The sequence below is a fragment of the Enhydra lutris genome, unplaced genomic scaffold (assembly GCF_002288905.1).
Source record: "Enhydra lutris kenyoni isolate GAN:26980312 unplaced genomic scaffold, ASM228890v2 scaffoldscaffold2, whole genome shotgun sequence".
NCBI lineage: Eukaryota > Metazoa > Chordata > Mammalia > Carnivora > Mustelidae > Enhydra > Enhydra lutris.
Window position 1 is genome coordinate 3,089,050 of NW_019154086.1, and position 17,365 is coordinate 3,106,414.

General features: G+C 36.6%; 1 protein-coding gene across 1 annotated transcript in view; it reads right to left on the bottom strand.

Moving 5' to 3' along the window:
• Positions 1 to 17,365, bottom strand: part of LOC111152351 (tumor protein p63 regulated 1) — a 185,488-nt gene that overhangs the window by 111,077 nt on the left and 57,046 nt on the right. The window contains exon 4 of the mRNA XM_022510864.1: positions 7,764 to 7,940. Within this exon, the coding sequence (XP_022366572.1) occupies positions 7,764 to 7,940 (177 nt within the window). The remainder of the gene's footprint in view (positions 1 to 7,763; positions 7,941 to 17,365) is intronic.

Genomic DNA, 17,365 nt, shown 5'->3' on the forward strand with positions numbered 1-17,365 from the left:
GAATTTACACAAATAGAGCAACAGGAAATACAAATAAATATAAAAAATAATAAATGGGAAAATGAACAAGTAAACTCAAGAGGTGGTATTTTGAAATCAACTATTAGCTACTCAATTACTTACGTAAGGAAAAAAGCATTACATACAAAATAATCTTTTATTATTACTTTAATCATCTGTCTTCTTACTTCTCTCAGTTCAATGAAAATTTAGAAACCTGAATGAAATGGAACGATTTTCTAGTAAAAAATAAAGAAAATAGCTATAAATAGAGAGAATATCTAAACATGCCAATATGATAGAGAGAATTGAGAAAGTTGTAATGCTACTTCCCCTTAAAAAGCACCAGGTCCAGTCATGTTCATAGGTGAAATATACCAATCATCTTAGTAGAAGATAAAGCCATTTCTTTATTTGGTAAAAATCAAGAAGGGGAGGGGAAACATTGTCTTTTAATATAATTACCAAAATCTGCAAAGATAGCCCAATAGAAGATAATTAAATATCAATCAAATTTATGAATATTGATATGAAAAACACTTTCAAAAGTTGCAATGAATATTCAATAGAATATTTATACCTTGAATATATAAAAATGTTTCAATATTAAGAAATGTGTGACAGTACTCATGATATTAATCAGATCTAAGGAGAAAAATAGTATCTCCAAAGATGCTTTCTATAAAAGTGTTTGTAGAAATTCAATATCTAGGCATAGATGCCCAGCAGACTAGCTCTTCTGAAGATAACAACTAGAAATTCTAAACAAAATACCAAAAAGCAAAACAAATAAATCCCAAAAGACCCATCTTCCTCCCCATAAATATTCTACCTATGGCATTAGAGAGTAAATAAAGGAAGTCTCCACAATGCCAGGAGGAATAAATTTGAAAGTAATCAGTATACAAATAATCAACAAAGTATGACCTATCCTTAAAAAGACCATCAATGGAAGCAATCCATTGATGACCCATAAGCTTGAAATGACCCTTAAGTTGGAATTATCAGGAAGAACTTTAAAGTAATTATTGTAATTATGCTAAGTAAGATAAAGGAAAATATATCCATAAAGAAAAGAAAATATATGAAGTATTTTAAAAGAAATAGAAAATATAAAAGAGAACTAAATGGATGTTTTAAAACAAAAATAACAATTGAAGTAAAAAAAAAATACTTGATAGACTTAATAGCAGAATGGAATGAAAAAGAAAAATGTCAGTAAATGTGAAGTTACATTAATAGAAATTGCCAATATGAAGATGAGATAGAGAAGAGACTCGGAAAAAATAGAGACTCAGATACCTGTAGGATAATACCAAAATTTCTATTATACATGTAACTGAAATATCAGGGAGAAAAAACACAGAGAATGGGACCAAAAAAGTTTTAAAAGGTAATAAGCCCAAATTTTCCAAATTTGTTGAAAGATACAAATTTTAAATGCAAGAAGCTCAGGGAATCCCAAATACATACATGCCCACACACATAACTAGGCACATCACAGTCAAACTTCTGAAAAGTAAAAATGAAAGTAATGTGAAAACAGCTTAAGAATACACAGAATAGCAGTTTAAATAACTATGAACTTCTCTTCAGAAATTATGGAGGCCAGAAGACAGTGGAACAACATCGCGAGAGTACTGAAAGAAAAGAAAATGTCAAGTCAGAATTCTCTAACTAGAGAAAATATCATTCAAGAATGAAGGCTAAATAAAGATGTTATATATATATATATATATATATATATATATATATATATATAACCAGATTGCAGTACAAGGAATAAAAAATGAATTTTTCATATGGAGGGCATATGGCATCAAAAAGAAATCTAAGTCCTCTGGAACAAATGAAGAGTATCAGAAATGAAAATATCTATTTAAATACAAGATACAATTATATATCCTAATCTCTTCGAAATACATGTAATTTCTTTAAAAAAATATTTAATTTATTTATTTGAGAGGAGAGAGAGCAAGCACAGGTGTGTGTGGGGGGATGGGGGAGGGCAGAAGGAGAGGTAGAAGCAGACCCATCCCTGCTGAACAGGAAGCCTGATGTGGGGCTCTATCTCAGGACCCTGAGATCATGACCTGACCCAAAGGCAGATGCTTAACCAACTGAGCCACCCATGTGCCCCACATATAATTTCTTAAAGCAAAGTTTATAACATTATTGTGGGGGGTTTAAAATGCACATACAAGTAATATGGACAACAACAGCACCATGAAGTTCAGTGCAGAGGGGGTGTAAATAGTGCTACGTGCATATTGTATATGTGTATGTATGAAGGTAGGTATATATTTTAATGTATATTATGATGTTTTTACATATTAAGGGAGACTTCCTGTCCAGGGAGAGATAGCCCCTCTTGGGCAATAAACTCTTGGAGAAGTTAACTTTTAGAGATAGTCCAACCCAGAGTACACCATTGATATGCATATAAAACAACCCAAAGTCATACCTCTTCTATCTGGTTCATATACCCCATGAGGCAACATTCTTCTGCCTTAATTAATCCAGGGTCAGGTACTAAGAAACAATGGATTACTCCTATGGCTTAAAGTCCACGAAAATTATTAAAACTAGCCAATCCCCAAATTAATTACCCTGTCATGCCTTGCCCTTCCTGTAGAAACTCCAGTAAAGGCCATGGTCAAATTTCTCTCATAGCTCCTGCCCTTTCAGCCTCCTGACTGACACTGGTGAATTCCCCTGTGGCCCAATGTGGCATACGGTGACCTCCTATCTTGGACCTGTGAGTACAATAAACTTCTTTCTTCTAAGCTGCTTTCTCATTTTCACCTGTGACCACACCAACTTTATCATACCATATCCAACACTTACATTCCTAGAACAAAATGTTTACAAGGTTTCTATGTTTGAAGTACAGCATTAAAAATTTAACTCTAAGTAGACTGTGAAAAATTAAATACTTACATTATAATTCCTTCAGGAATGGTTCTCAATATGGAGTGATTTTGCCCTTAGGGTACATTGGCAATGTCTGGGGACATTTTTTAATTGTCATAACAGAAGCAGGGTACTACTGTCATCTAGTGGGTATAAGCCAGAGTTACTGCTAAACATCCTACAATGCACAGAACAGCTTTCCACACCAAAGAATTGTCCTGTCCAAAATGTAAATAGTGCTGATGTTAGGAAATTCTGCCTAAAGTAATCACAAAATGACATAAATGTTATAGCTAAAAAGCCAACAGAAATATTAAAATTGAATTAGGAAGATTTAAATAATTAAAAAGACTGTTGAAAAGAGGATAAAGGAATAAAAACTAGAAAGGGGAAACAGAAAACAAGTAATAGGTAGATTCAACTTCAATCAAATTAAAATTATATAAAATGTAAAAGGATTAATACTCCAATTAAAAGGCAGAGATTATCAGAATGGATTAAAAGCATGATTCAATTATGTGATCTCTATAAGAAATGAGATTTGGGGACACCTGGGTGGCTCAGTCAATTAAGCAGCTGCCTTCAGCTTAGGTCATGATCCTGAGATCCTGAGGTCCTGAGATCAAGTCCCTCATCGGGCTCCTTGCCGGGTGGGGAGCCTGCCTCTCTCTCTTCCGGCTCTGCCTGCTATTCTCCCTGCTTGTGCTCTCTCTCTCCTCCCTCTGTGTTAAATAAATAAATAAAATCTTTAAAAAAAAAAAAAAGAAATGTAGCTGGAATACAAAGATGTAGAGAGTAAGTGGATTTAAAAAAGATTTACTATGCAAAAAAAGTATTAAAATGATAGAGTGGATATAATAAAATTAAATACAAAAATAAACTTGAACACATAGAATGCTGGTAGAGATAAAGAGGAACAAATATTTCATAATAAAAAAAGCTCAATTTTTCAGGAAGTCATATTAATTATAAATGTATATGTACTTAATAAAAGACTCTCAAAATACATGAAGCAAAGAATAATAAAATTAAAGAAGCAACAAGAAAACCCCATGATGATAGATTTCACCATTCCTTTCTCAATAACCAATAAAAAGCTAGACAAAAATCTGTAAAAATATAGATAACCTAAACAATGCTGTCAAATATAATGAACTAAATGATATTTATAGAAAACTACATACAGAATTTTTTTCCAATGAACAAGATCATTCACAAAGATGTACTACCGTTCAGTCAGTAAAAGAAGTCTCAATATATTTATAAAGATTAAAATCAAAGCCATATGTTCTCTAAGTTAAAATTAAATATATTAAAATCTTAAGAAAACTCAAAATATTTGGAAAATGCCAAAACAATTTCTAAAGTAGTCATGGTTCAAAGAAGAAATCACAAGAAAATTTAGAGACTACTTCTTGCTGAATGATAATAGAAGCACAATATGTCAAAATCTATGAGGTCCAGTGTAGGCAGTCCTTTGAAAAAAAATCTAGACTTTTAACCACTCATATCAAAAAAGAAGAAAGGGCTAAAATTGATACCCTTGGGTTTCAAATTAAGAAGTTTAAAAAAAAAAAAAGGAAAGAAAGGGTAAGCCAAAAAGAAAGTATGAGAATGGGGAAAAAAAATAAATCAAAGAGCAGAAATCAACAAGATAAAAATAAAATGAGAGTGAAAATTAACAAAATTAAAAGCAAGTTCTTATAAACCAAAAAAAATTGAAAGGTCCATTGGAAAAAAAGAAAAAAAAACCCACAAATCACCAAAATCAGGAAAGAAAAGGGATGTCACTAAATATCTTATACACATTAATGTGGTAAAAAAAAGAATGTTATTAACATGTTTATATTTTCAAATACCATGATGTTGGTAAGTGTAACAAATTCCTTGAAAAATAAAATTTACAAAAATTAACACAAAATCAAAGAATTATGATGTTACCCAATATTTATAAAATATTGCAAATGTGAAATAATAGACCAATATCTCTCATGAACATAGACACAAAACTCCTTAATAAAATATTAGCACACTGAAACCAACAATGTGTAAAAAGAACAAAACATCATGACTAAATGTGTTTCTTAAGAATTCAAAGTTGATTTAATATTTGAGAATCCTAGTATAAATAGGATTTTTTAATTAAGCAAGCAGACAAAAATAAATATGCATAAATAAACATAAATTCTTTAAAAAGTCTTAAAAAGAATAGAGAATTAACTCTATCAGATATAAAAACATAATGAAATATTATAATAATGGAAACCACTTTGTACCTTAATAAACAGATAAATGGAATGGAGATTCCAGAAATAAAGAGAAATACACATGATAAAGGTTATATGTTAGAGAGGACAAGATGGAATATTGAACAAATTGTGCTGAGAAATCTAACCTGCCATTTAGGTAAAAAAAAAAAAAAATAAAGCTGATTGCATATCTTTTTCCTCACTTAAGGTAAATGCTAGATGAAATGCAAATTTAACTATTTAAAAAATGAAATTATAAAAACACTGGAAGAAAATTTGGAATATATTTTAAAATTTCAATGTGGAGAAAGGCTTCGCAAAAAGAAATAAATGTAGAAAGTTGATTTGAAAGACTGATACATTTGACAACCCAAAATTCAAAGAAAGTAAAAAAAAAAATAGCCTATAAAGAGAGCTATGACAAGCTGAAAAAAATATTTGTAAAATATAAGGCAGAACAGAGGACAAATTCTTTTATAGATGAAGAACTCTACAAATCAATAAGAAAAAAATCAATGTCCCAATAGAAAAAAATATAGGTCATTGTCGTGAAGAGGCAGGTCACAGAAAAATAAATAAAAAGGCTTTCTAACAAGAAAAACATCCTCAGCTTCCTTCAATTTCTAGCGATGGAAATTAAAACAAAAATGAGTTGTTTTTCTTTATCTCACTGGCAAAGCAAGAGAAGATTCATAGTGTGTGATATTGGTGAAGATCTGTGGAAAAGGATACTTGTATACTTTGTATAAAGTGTAAATACTGTAATACACTCTATAATACACTTCATAATAACGTATAGAGTATAAACTGGTGTTATCTGTGTAGAAGGCAATTTGACAACATCTATTAGTTAAAATTCACAAGACTTTTGACCTAATAGGAATTTACATTATATGAATATTTTCACATCTGTGACAAGTCCTTTACACAAGAATAGTTATAGTAGTATTGTGTGTAATAGCAAAGGTAAAAATAAATATCCATTAATGAAGGGCTGAATAAATAAATTAGCTTTCAAATAAAATATTCTGTACTATTAAAAAGATTGAGGTTGATCTATAGATGATTATATAATAAAATCTCCAAGGCATATCATTGAGTAAAATATCTTAAGGGAAAACAATTTATGACATGTGTTCCCATTGTGTAATTTATGACAAATGTACATGTGCAGATATTTACTTATAAATATGTATAAACACACATAAATGCATACAAAAACATTTGTATTCTTTTATATTTGCACACTATTTTTTTAAAACAACAACAACAATGTGTAACTATTGGCTATTACCTAGGGAGATAATGCTTGAGAACTGAGAGTCTGGGGTGAGGGAGAGATTTCCTGAAAATAAACATTTTAAGATGTTTAAAAATATATTTACAACTGCTTATATTATTGAAAAATCCAAAAGTTTGAAAACAGCAAAAAATCAATTTGTTGCATCTTACATCTATGAAAAGTAAATTAAAAAACAGATCTTTGATATGGTGTGCTTTTTGTAAAGAAACCAACCACTTGACTGAATTGCACTTTTTTTTCTCTGCTCTTACTATTTGTTAGGCCCAAGGCCAGGTGTTTAGAGAAACAAAACTAAACAAACAAACAAAAACAATGTACTTGCCCTCAAGGAGCTCACCATTCAATGGGAGCAGCTCACATGCAAAGACTCAGAGGAAGACTGCTGTCCTTCTGGCTTAGATATAAGATATATAGAAAAAACAGTTCCTTCCAAAACCATAGCAAGAGCTTAGTACAGCAACTTTCTACAGATCTCACCAGGTATCATGGTGAATGCCAACACATCACTGAGATGGTTGATGTCATCTCCACTAAGCTGCCAGGGCAGAGCTCAAAGAGACTTCTTTTAAGAAGAGCTATTAAGGGTGCCTGGGTGGCTTAGTGGGTTAAAGCCTCTGCCTTTGGCTCAGGTCATGATCTCAGGGTCCTGGGATCCAGCCCCGCATCAGGCTCTCTGCTCAGCAGGGAGCCTGGTTCTCCATCTCTCTCTGCCTGCCTCTCTGCCTGCTTGTGATCTCGGTCTGTCAAATAAATAAATAAATAAAATCTTTAAAAAAAAAAAAAAGAAGAAGAAGAAGAGCTATTAACCATCATAGATTCTGTCTGCTCAACTTACTGAATAATTTCAATTTCCAAAGGCATTATACTCTTCCCACCTCTACTCCTTTGGCTGTGCTGTTCCTTCAGCTTGGAATGTTAAATTTTTGTTCTCCTTCTTTGGCTAACTCCACCCAACATCAAATGTAGGCTCAAATACTTCTCCAGAAAAGCCTTTCTGATTCTCTGCAACACAAATTAGGTTGAGAATCTTTCCTCCATGCTCCCACAGCTCCATCCACTTTTACATTCAACCATTTGTTTCTCATGCTCTCATATTAAAGTACAAATTTACTTAAAGATGTGTCCCTGGTGTTTGACACACAGTAGAAACTCAGTAATTGATGAAATCAACTATAGAGCTTCACTTTTTCCCTATGGATTCACGAAGCTTACCATACTAACCTGAACTTTGCGATTGACTCCCTATGTGACACGCCCCCCACTGAACCACTATTCCAAATCTAAGACATCACACTCACTCGTCCAGTGACATCCCAGGGAAGACAAACTTGCCCAGGCAGATTCTGTAGACGGAGCTCAGGGGAATCCGCTGCAACTGCACACAGCTGAGCATGATAAAGTCATATTTACAGATCAAGAGAGTCTTGTCTGTGACCAGCAAAATCCTCTCCTTCTCATTGTTCCAGTGGTCTATCCTGTAGGAATCATCACAGAGGATACAAGTTAATAGCATGGTCTTCCAAGTTAAAGATAATGGCACTCCCTGAAATGCCTCTACTAACACGGAAAATAGGGAGGTTTGATCACCTCAGAAGAGGGGTTGAGGGATACCTAATGCCATCCTCTCTCTCTCAGTCCAGTTCCATGACCAAGGGAGGAGGGAAGATGGAAGATTGCAGAAAGAATATGATTTCGGAGATGAATACCCATGAAGAGATCCATGAGGGGAATGACAAGCTTGTAGTGTGTTGACAGACACCTGATTCATGTTCCTTCATATCTTTCCTGTTCGCTAGAAAACCTTCATCTTCCTCCAAGGACACCAAAACATTGGTTTTTTCCCCAACTCAGTTCTTACTACAAACTTTACTCACCACACACTAGTTTTTTCTAATCCCTAAAAGTTATGTTGCTGAGTGAAGATAAAATGGAGACAAGTGCTCTGACCCCCTCCCCCACAAGCTATCTGCTCATCCTATCATATCCTTGAACAAGTGAACTGGTGTTCTTTTGAGCCAAGGACAAAGTAGACACTAGATAAGTGTTTACTAAATTGATTTGCTTTGGCTTTGAGAGCCTTTCAGGGCATGAATGGAAAATTCTGACTCCAACAGAATCTCCACCAGAGAAAACAAGAAGAAATCCAAGCAATGCTGTCTGGTTAGAAGAAAATGCACATGGTCTGGAAATCCTCTCACTCACAGCAATTTTGCTGTCTATCTACTATAGTCTTTAGGATATAACACTCACGATTTTTATTAGATTTATTTCAGTACATGTTTTGTTTTCCTTAGGTGACTTGAAAAGGGTGATCTGTGACTGATTCATACCCGAATCCTCACTACACAAAATCAGTCTAATGTAGAGACAGAAAGGACACCCTACTCCCATCCATTCTCACACAGTAACTACAGTGCTATTTTTAAAATACAAACAGAATGACATCACTCCCCTATTTATTTTATTAAATAGCATCTCTTTGATCTTAGGAGCAAATCCAAGTTAGGAGCAAATCCCACGGACTGTAGCATTATCTCATAACAGGTTAAGAACCCTAACTGTCCTATGATTTATAGGTCAAATGCCTCATGCAAGAGGATTTCTTCAGTTTCTATATAAACGTGGCACACCATTATGTTCTCTCAAAGCATCCTGATCCTCCTCCTTTTTTGGACCCATTGCTTTTTGTAAGGAGGAATGATAAGTAAAACATTTAGAAGTAAGTACCATGTGGACACTGACTGATCAGAATGGATGCCAAAATACAGAGGGAAGACAGTGGCAGTCAGCGTGAGCTCAGTATTGTGTGTGCGTATGTGTGTGTGTGTGTGTGTGTGTGTGTGTGTGTGTGTGTGTGTGTTTCAAAAAGGTAGAGACTCTATCCAGCTCCTGTCAAATAGCCTACAATAAATAAATTCCTGTTGAGTGAATAAATGAGTGCTAATCAAAAATTTTGAAGGTTGTTGGGCTAGATGAGGGCAGAGCTAAAACTTCCAGCTCTATAACTTACTGACTCTGTAGGATTGGATATTTAACCTGTCTTTGGCTCCTGCTCCTTACCTGCGAAATGGAGACAATACTAGCACTCATCTCCTAAGTTTGGGGAGAGGATTAGGGGAAATGATTCTTAATCAGTGCTCTATAAAATCAGCTGTTATGATCAGGGGCAGGGACCTCAGTCACTAAGGAATTTTGGGCAACCCAGATATATGCCTTTCCTCAGTACAGCATAACCTAAACCCAGACAGGCAAGACAAGCCAAGAATTAAATCAGTGCAAGGAAAAGTAGACATGTAAAAAAGAGAAAAAAAGATAGAAGAGAAGAAAAGAGAGAAAAGCAGAAAAAGGAAAAACAAGAAGACTGGGATCATTGATAGAGGTCCTGTTGTAAGGTAGCCATAATGTGGTAAGAATATTAGCTCTACATCCCCCACAACCCTTTGAAGCAAGTCACATCTGAAGTCAGTCAACTAGAATATGGTAATAGGATCAGTGGTGCAGAGTCTGAGAGATTTGGTTTAAATCCTGTTCCGCCAGTGTCCCTCCACTTCAACGACACTGCCATACTCAACTCCTGACGCACTGGGAAAAGGAAGGAATTCTAGATGATCTGTTTAACACTCTCAGTCTTAATCAGAAAGAGACTGGGGACTCTGAAATGTCTTATCGGATATCTACATAAATTTCTCTAAATAGCTTGCATCTACTTAGCAGCAAGTTAAAAGCTGCTGCCTAATAAACCAGACTTGGTTTTAGTCTAAAAAAACCACAGCTTTTGGTTGAATGGTTTTACTGAAAATGTCAGCACTCCATAATGAGATTTATTTTAAAAGGTAAAGGATTTGGGAAAAAAGAGAATTCTTTTTAGGAACACAGAGTGCTCTGCTGTGACACAGATTTTGCATAATTTACATGTCGGGAAAGTCTGAATTCAAGTAAACACACAGATTTATAAATAGTTTGGGGCCACATCTCTAGCTCCTGGGTGGTATATGTATTTATTTAGACTTCAATCGCACCTTTTTCCCCAAATAACTCATGGAAAAAACATTGAATTTCATATCCCCAATATTAACATAATTGAAGTTGGGTTGGCAACAGTATCCCCCACAAATATAGGGATAGGAGTAACAGTGAAATATTGTGGAGATTTACAAAGTCCTTGGGTATTGATGGTCCTATTAATCCTCACAACAACTCTTTGGACTGGATGTTATTACCTTCATTTTAAAGACAAAGTAGAGACATAAAACCCAGCCATGGTATTGGCTTTCTTCCCAGTACCATTCACCTCCAAAGAGAGGGTCCTTCAGGTGGTATGAGAATGTGGTAAAACCCACTTCTGGAAGAAGCTGACGTGATGATATATACCACTCCTGGGACTGTTCTCTCTGGGAAACCTTTCTCCTGAGAAAACACACATTACTGTCCCTTTCAAACGTTGTCCTCTTCCAGTGTCCCCAATCGTGGTGAAGAACCTCCTTCCAGTTACGCAAGCCAGAGACGTAGGAGGAAGTCATTCTGGACTCTCCCTTTCCTTACCTCATCTTCCAGGTCCTAAAAATTTGATGCCCAAAATATATCTCAACGCCACCCACTTATCTCCATCTTGACCTCGACCTCCTCTTGACTGGATCAAGTCTTCCCTCATCTCCTGCTTAGACTATCACAGTCATCCTCTTACTAGGTCTGGCTACTAGTCACCGAGACCCATTTTGCCTACATCTACTCTTGTTCCCTCCTAACCTCTCCACCTTTTGAGGGAGACCTTTTGAAAAAAACAAATTTGGCCCTCACCTCTCCAGTTTGGCTTCAGACATTTCAATAGATCTCCAGAGTTCTCATAAGAAATGACAAAAGTTCTTCACCAGGTCTGAAATGCTCTCCACAGTCGAGCCCTACCTACTTCTTCAGCCTCATCCCAGGTCAAGTCTCTGCACTCATTCTTCTCCATCTTTCAGTTTCTTGTCTTCAACATCCCCACTCCTACTAAAGTGACTTTGCATTTGCTGCCTCCTCCTGGGATTCTTTGCTTAACTTCTATAGTACTGAGCTCAATTACTCCTTACTCAGGCAAGCCTTCCCAGACCTCTGTGACTACTTCTGCTCTTTCTAATGTACACTTACATAATGCCGCACACTTCTCCTTCATAGTGCTTACCCCAGATGCAATTTTAGTTATTTCTATGATGACCTAATTAACATCTGCCTCCTCTCTTATACTATGAACACAACAAAGACAGAGTTAGTTCTGCACATCGTGTCTCCGAAGTTGCATGTGTCCAAAAAATATTTCTGAAATGAATTAGTAAAGAATGAACAATCCTTGTGCTGCACAAGCCATATGCCTTGGCTCATGCTGTTTGGGAATCCTATCCTCACGTTTACACATTGAGATACTCCCCCATAAAATAGCACAGTTTCAAAAACTAATCAGTAACATTGGGAAAATGTTCATGCAGTGTAAAAATCAGAAAGAGAGGATACAAAATATTACTTTCAGTATACTTCCAACTTTGTAACAACAAATCCATAGATCAAAATGGTAACTGATTATTTCTGAGTGCTGGGGTTTTTCATGTTTTTATTAGCCAGTATTTTATTTCTTCTGGCAATGAACATATTCTACTTTCATGATAAAAAGATATTTTTTAAAAAATAATCTCACCTATCCTTCAAGTCCCCAGTTTAAACGCTATCTATTTCATGGAGACTCACCCTCACCAGTCTCCAGCCTACCTCTTGCAAAGCAGATGTCATTTCTTTGCATTAAAGACACACAAGCTTGGGGCGCCTGGGTGGCTCAGTGGGTTAAGCCTCTGCCTCCGGCTCAGGTCCTGATCTCAGGGTCCTGGGATGGAGCCCCGCATTAGGCTCTCTGCTCAGCAGGGAGTCTGCTTCCCCCTCCCCCTCTGCCTGCCTCTCTGACCAATTGTGATCTCTCTCTCTGTGTCAAATAAATAAATAAAATGTTAAAAAAAAAAAAAAAAGACACACAAGCTTTTTATCAGAACCTCAGCTGTGGCCCAGGTCACAATCTGCTCTATATTACAGTGATGTCTACCTCCAGAATATCCTCTTGTTCCCCACATTTGATGAAAGGACCCCCCCCCCCCAGTATAGAGAGGTGTTTTAGTCCTCTCTGGGTCCCCTCATTATGCCCAAGACAAAGCCGAGAGAGAAATCATAGCAAGTGAGCAGAGCATGAAAGACGAAAACCATAAGATTCATCCTCTTAGTTGTGAGACTCAGTGTCTCCTGGCAGAGGCTTTGCCGTATCTCCTGTTGCCACTGTTGTTCCTCAGCACTAGTGTCATTTCCCAATTCAATGAAGGGCCTGGATACCCCAGTGTGAAAGGGAATCTAGGAACTCCAGATTTGTGGTTTCCTGGGATGACAACAGTTTTGCCAGCAGAGGGCAACAGCGAACCAGCAATGACAGGCAACCGGGCAGAGCAAGTTTCCAGGGCCCCTACCCTGTCACTCAAACCATCCAGATGCTGTCCTAGTGGCCCCAGCCCTACCCCAACAATACTTTCAGTTGCTCTTTTAAGGCTGTGTCACATCAATTCGTGGTTTAGAAATGATTTTCGTCCAAAAAATATTTTTTCTAACATTATTCCTTCACACTTACACACGTATGCATGCACTCATGCACACACACACACACACACACACACACACACACACACCATTCAGTAGAAACATCTTTCCTAATACTGAATAGACTGACTATACCTCGTTTACAAATTCATCTTCCTTCGTGTGTCCCTCCAGCCTCTTAGCATAGCCCAGACCTTAAAAGAGGAAGACAGTTTCTTGGCTAGCCAGAAATCGGCAGCCCAGGAGGAAAACACTGAATCATTCATTCCACACATATTCCCTGAGCACCCACTGGGTTCCAGGCCCTGAAGAGAATCCAATTTGGGTTTGCTCTTGAAACATAAACAGATGAAAAATGCATGGCATTGAAGCAAAGCAATTTTCCTCCCCCTGGGTTAAGTGAAGTCTTAAAAAACCTGTAGCTAAATAATTCACATTAAATTCTTTCAATCATTTGGTTTTTCTTTCCTGGGCACTCTCCAATTTGTTTAAAATAGGGGACCCTCCAAGTAAACATGGTATTCTAATAAAAACCCGATGCCCACAAACCTTCTTTGTTCTCAGATCCCCTGACCTGACTTCCTGTGGTTCGGTTTTCTCCCCACTCCGCCACAGAGCTAGGCATGTTCCAAGCTCCATGGTAGCTATTGGGAATAGTGAGAAGAATATTCTGCTTTTAAGGAATACACAATTTTCTAAGACATGAGATGAAATCATGTATGGAAGAACTAATATGGCACCCAAAGTTGTGACGAGATTTTATAATATTAACACAAGTCCACAGACTCAGGTCTCCAGATTCCCAGCCCCTGTTCACAGGGCTGAGGAAAAGGAACCCCAGGAATCTACGTATTTCATGCCCTTGAAGAACATTCTTTTATCAACACTTCATTTCCTGCTGTTAGGTGTAAGATCTTTGTGCTGAAAAAACATACGTTGCAAAGCAGGAATGATTCTTGGGAATAAACACATGCAAAAAGTTTTTAGGAGTATTAAGTTGTGTGTGTGTGTGTGTGTGTGTGTGTGTGTGTGTGTGTGTGTTTAACACTTCCTTAATGTATACCACTGTAGGATAGACAAAGTATCCCCATGAAACATAGACAGGATGGACCTGGAAACATCCATTCACGTACCCACAAACACTGTTTTTTTCCTGAGTAAGAAAAAACAATGGCCATTTTTTCCCTCAGAAAACAACGGAGTCTTTGAATTCTAAAAGATATAATGAAACTATAAACAATCAGTTTTTACTTAGGAAATTATACACATATATAATTTATATGTGTGTGTATGTGTATATGCAAATATATCTATATATGTATGTATATATACACACATGTATATGCCAATTCTAAAGCTCCTGAGATCTACATGCATATGAATAATTCTGCCATGCATTTTTCTTAGGTTATAATCAAAACCCTTCACTTATTGGGGGTCTTCTCTGGATCAGGTAGTGTGCCAGATATTACACAAATATTACCTGTTTTAATCTGCATCAAACAGTCTGGATGAGTACAGGTGAGGAAATGGAGACTCAGGGAGGTATAACAGACTGAATATTTATTTCCCCTCAAAATTCTGATGTTGAAGCCCTAACTTCCAAAATGACGGTACTAAGTAGTGAGGCCATTCAGAGGGGATTAGGTGTAGATGAGGTCATGGAGATGGAGCTCCCCCCATGAGATTATGGGCCTTATAAAAAGAGGAAGAGCCTCTGCCTTCGGCTCAGGTCATGATCCCAGGGTCTTGGAATCGAGCCCCGCATCGGGTTCTCTGCTCAGCGGCGAGCCTGCTTCGCCTTCTCTCTCTGCCTGCCTCTCTGCCTACTTGTGATCTCTCTCTCTGTCAAATAAATAAATAAAATCTTAAAAAAAAAAAAAAAAAGAAGAGGAAGAGACAGAATTTTCTCCCTCCAGGATGTGAGGATACAATGAGAAGGCAAGCCAGGAAAAAAGCTCTCACTGAGAACCAAATCTGTGGGTATCTTGATCTTAGACTTCCTAGTCTCCAGAACTGTGAGAAATAAATGTCTGTCATTTAACAGACTCTATGGGCATTTTGTCACAGCAACCCATGTTGACTAATAAAGGAAGCTAAATTTTTCCAAATAACATAGCCTGGATTCATCGAAGGTATGTTCCACCTTAAACCCTTATGCTCTCCTGTCTACAAAAACACCACTTATTAGGAAGGTAATGAAATCTCATCATGTAATCAATTAATATTGCTGAGTGTTTATACACTTGATACTTGAACAACATAGGTTTGAACTGTGTGGGTTCATTTATATGCAGATTTTTTGGTAAACAGATTATAGTAGTGTAAGTGTATTTTGATTTTCTTAATAGCATTTTCTTTTCTCTAGCCTACTTTATTGTAAGAACACATATAACTTTCAAAATAGGTGTTCATTGACTGTGTTATTGGTAAGCTTTCTAGTCAACAGTGGGCTCTTGGTAAAGTTTGGGGAGCCAAAAGTTATAGATGGATTTTTGACTCAGTACCCATAATCCCTTCATTGTTCTAGGGTCAGTTGTGTTTTATTAAAGACATTATGTAGGTGTTCACACTGTAAAATCCTCTACAATTTTCCCTGTTCTTAAAAGCTTATACTCTAATGTGGGAGAACATAAATCAGTACTATGGTATTGAGTGATAAATAATAACGTGGAAGTTTGTATACTTGTATACGCTATGGAAATCCCAGCTGTCTACTATTGATTTAATGTTTACTTTGAATAAGATTTTGGACTAAGTTCTTTGTATAAATTAGTTCATTTATGCTCACAGAAAACCCGTGAGGATGTATCATTACCCCCATTTTATAGATGAGGAATGAAAACCTAAAGAGGTGAAATAACTTGCCCAATTCTGGAACTACAATTCACACTGAGGGTGTCTGTCTCTAGAAAACATACTTTTGATTAACCACTCTGCTACTGTAAGGCATTTAAAACTCCCAAGGAAATGAGGCAAGGCTCTGGATAAAGTGTGCTTGAAGAATTTTTTTGAAATAACTTGATGCAGAAGGTGGATTAATTAATTTTAGATAGAGGGAACAGTATGTGCAAAGACAAATAATGACATGTACAGAATGACTTGTTAGAAGACACATGTTTGCACAGTATGTAAAGGAAATTCATGAAAACAGATTTACCATAAAAAGGGAAGGTAGAACCCAGGAGGATTCTGATTCAGGGTTGCTGAGATGGAATCCTGGGCCTCTATCTTTTTTTTTTTTTTTAAAGATTTTATTTATTTATTTGAGAGAGAGAGAGAGAGCATGAGAGAGGAGAAGGTCAGAGGAAGAAGCAGACTCCCCGTGGAGCTGGAGCCTGATGCGGGGCTCAATCCCAGGACTCTGGGATAATGACCTGAGCTGAAGGCAGTGGCTTAACCAACTGAGCCACCCAGGAGCCCTGGGCATCTATCCTTTTAAAAGATATCCAGAGGCAGAACCAAGGTTTTGAAAGGGCAAGACATTGTCAGGAGCTGATCTCTCAGGCACTGAGGTGGAACCATTTTGAGCCTAAACCCAAAGAATTTAAAGGTGGTACTGGAAGATGTGTGGATTTACCCAACTTTTCAGAGTGGAATGCTACAGAGTATTTCTAAAGATTACTTTACCAGTGCAAATAATTAATCATGACCACCCTCACTTTATCAAAAGTTCTTTAACCACCAGGAATGAACCTCTTCTGCTTCTTAGTCTCCCAGCCAAAATAACTAACCAGAAGGGATCATTGTATTATGTCATAGTCCCAACCTAGTCCTGGTGTACCAGAAATTGCTTTGTGAATGTTAATTTCTTTTTTTATATCCCTGTCCTGAAGACAAACAGCCCTTGATCAGTAGTTTTGCCAATACTCCTGTGAGCTTTAGACTCATTTTAACCACAAATGGGTCTTCATTTCATGGTACATTTCAAGTGCTAGATTCCTGAACAATGGTGGGCTTCCTGTCACACAGACCAGAGTTAGAGATGCAGTTCTGACCCTTACTAGCTGTGAGATCTTACAGAAGTTACTTATCTTTTCTAAAATCCATTTTCCATGTCTCTAAAATGAAAATAATAATAATACAGATATACTTCATAGGGTTGTTGTGAATTTTTAAAATAGTGTTACAGAGCATTTAGTAGCATGCAAAGCACACATAATGCACTTAGTTTTCATTGACTATTAATATGATGGTGATGGTGATGATGATGGTGATGATCAAGGAGGAGGAGGAGAAAATGATGATAAAGAATTCTTTTAAATTCCCTTTAAACACTTTTGCAGCAGGGGTGCCT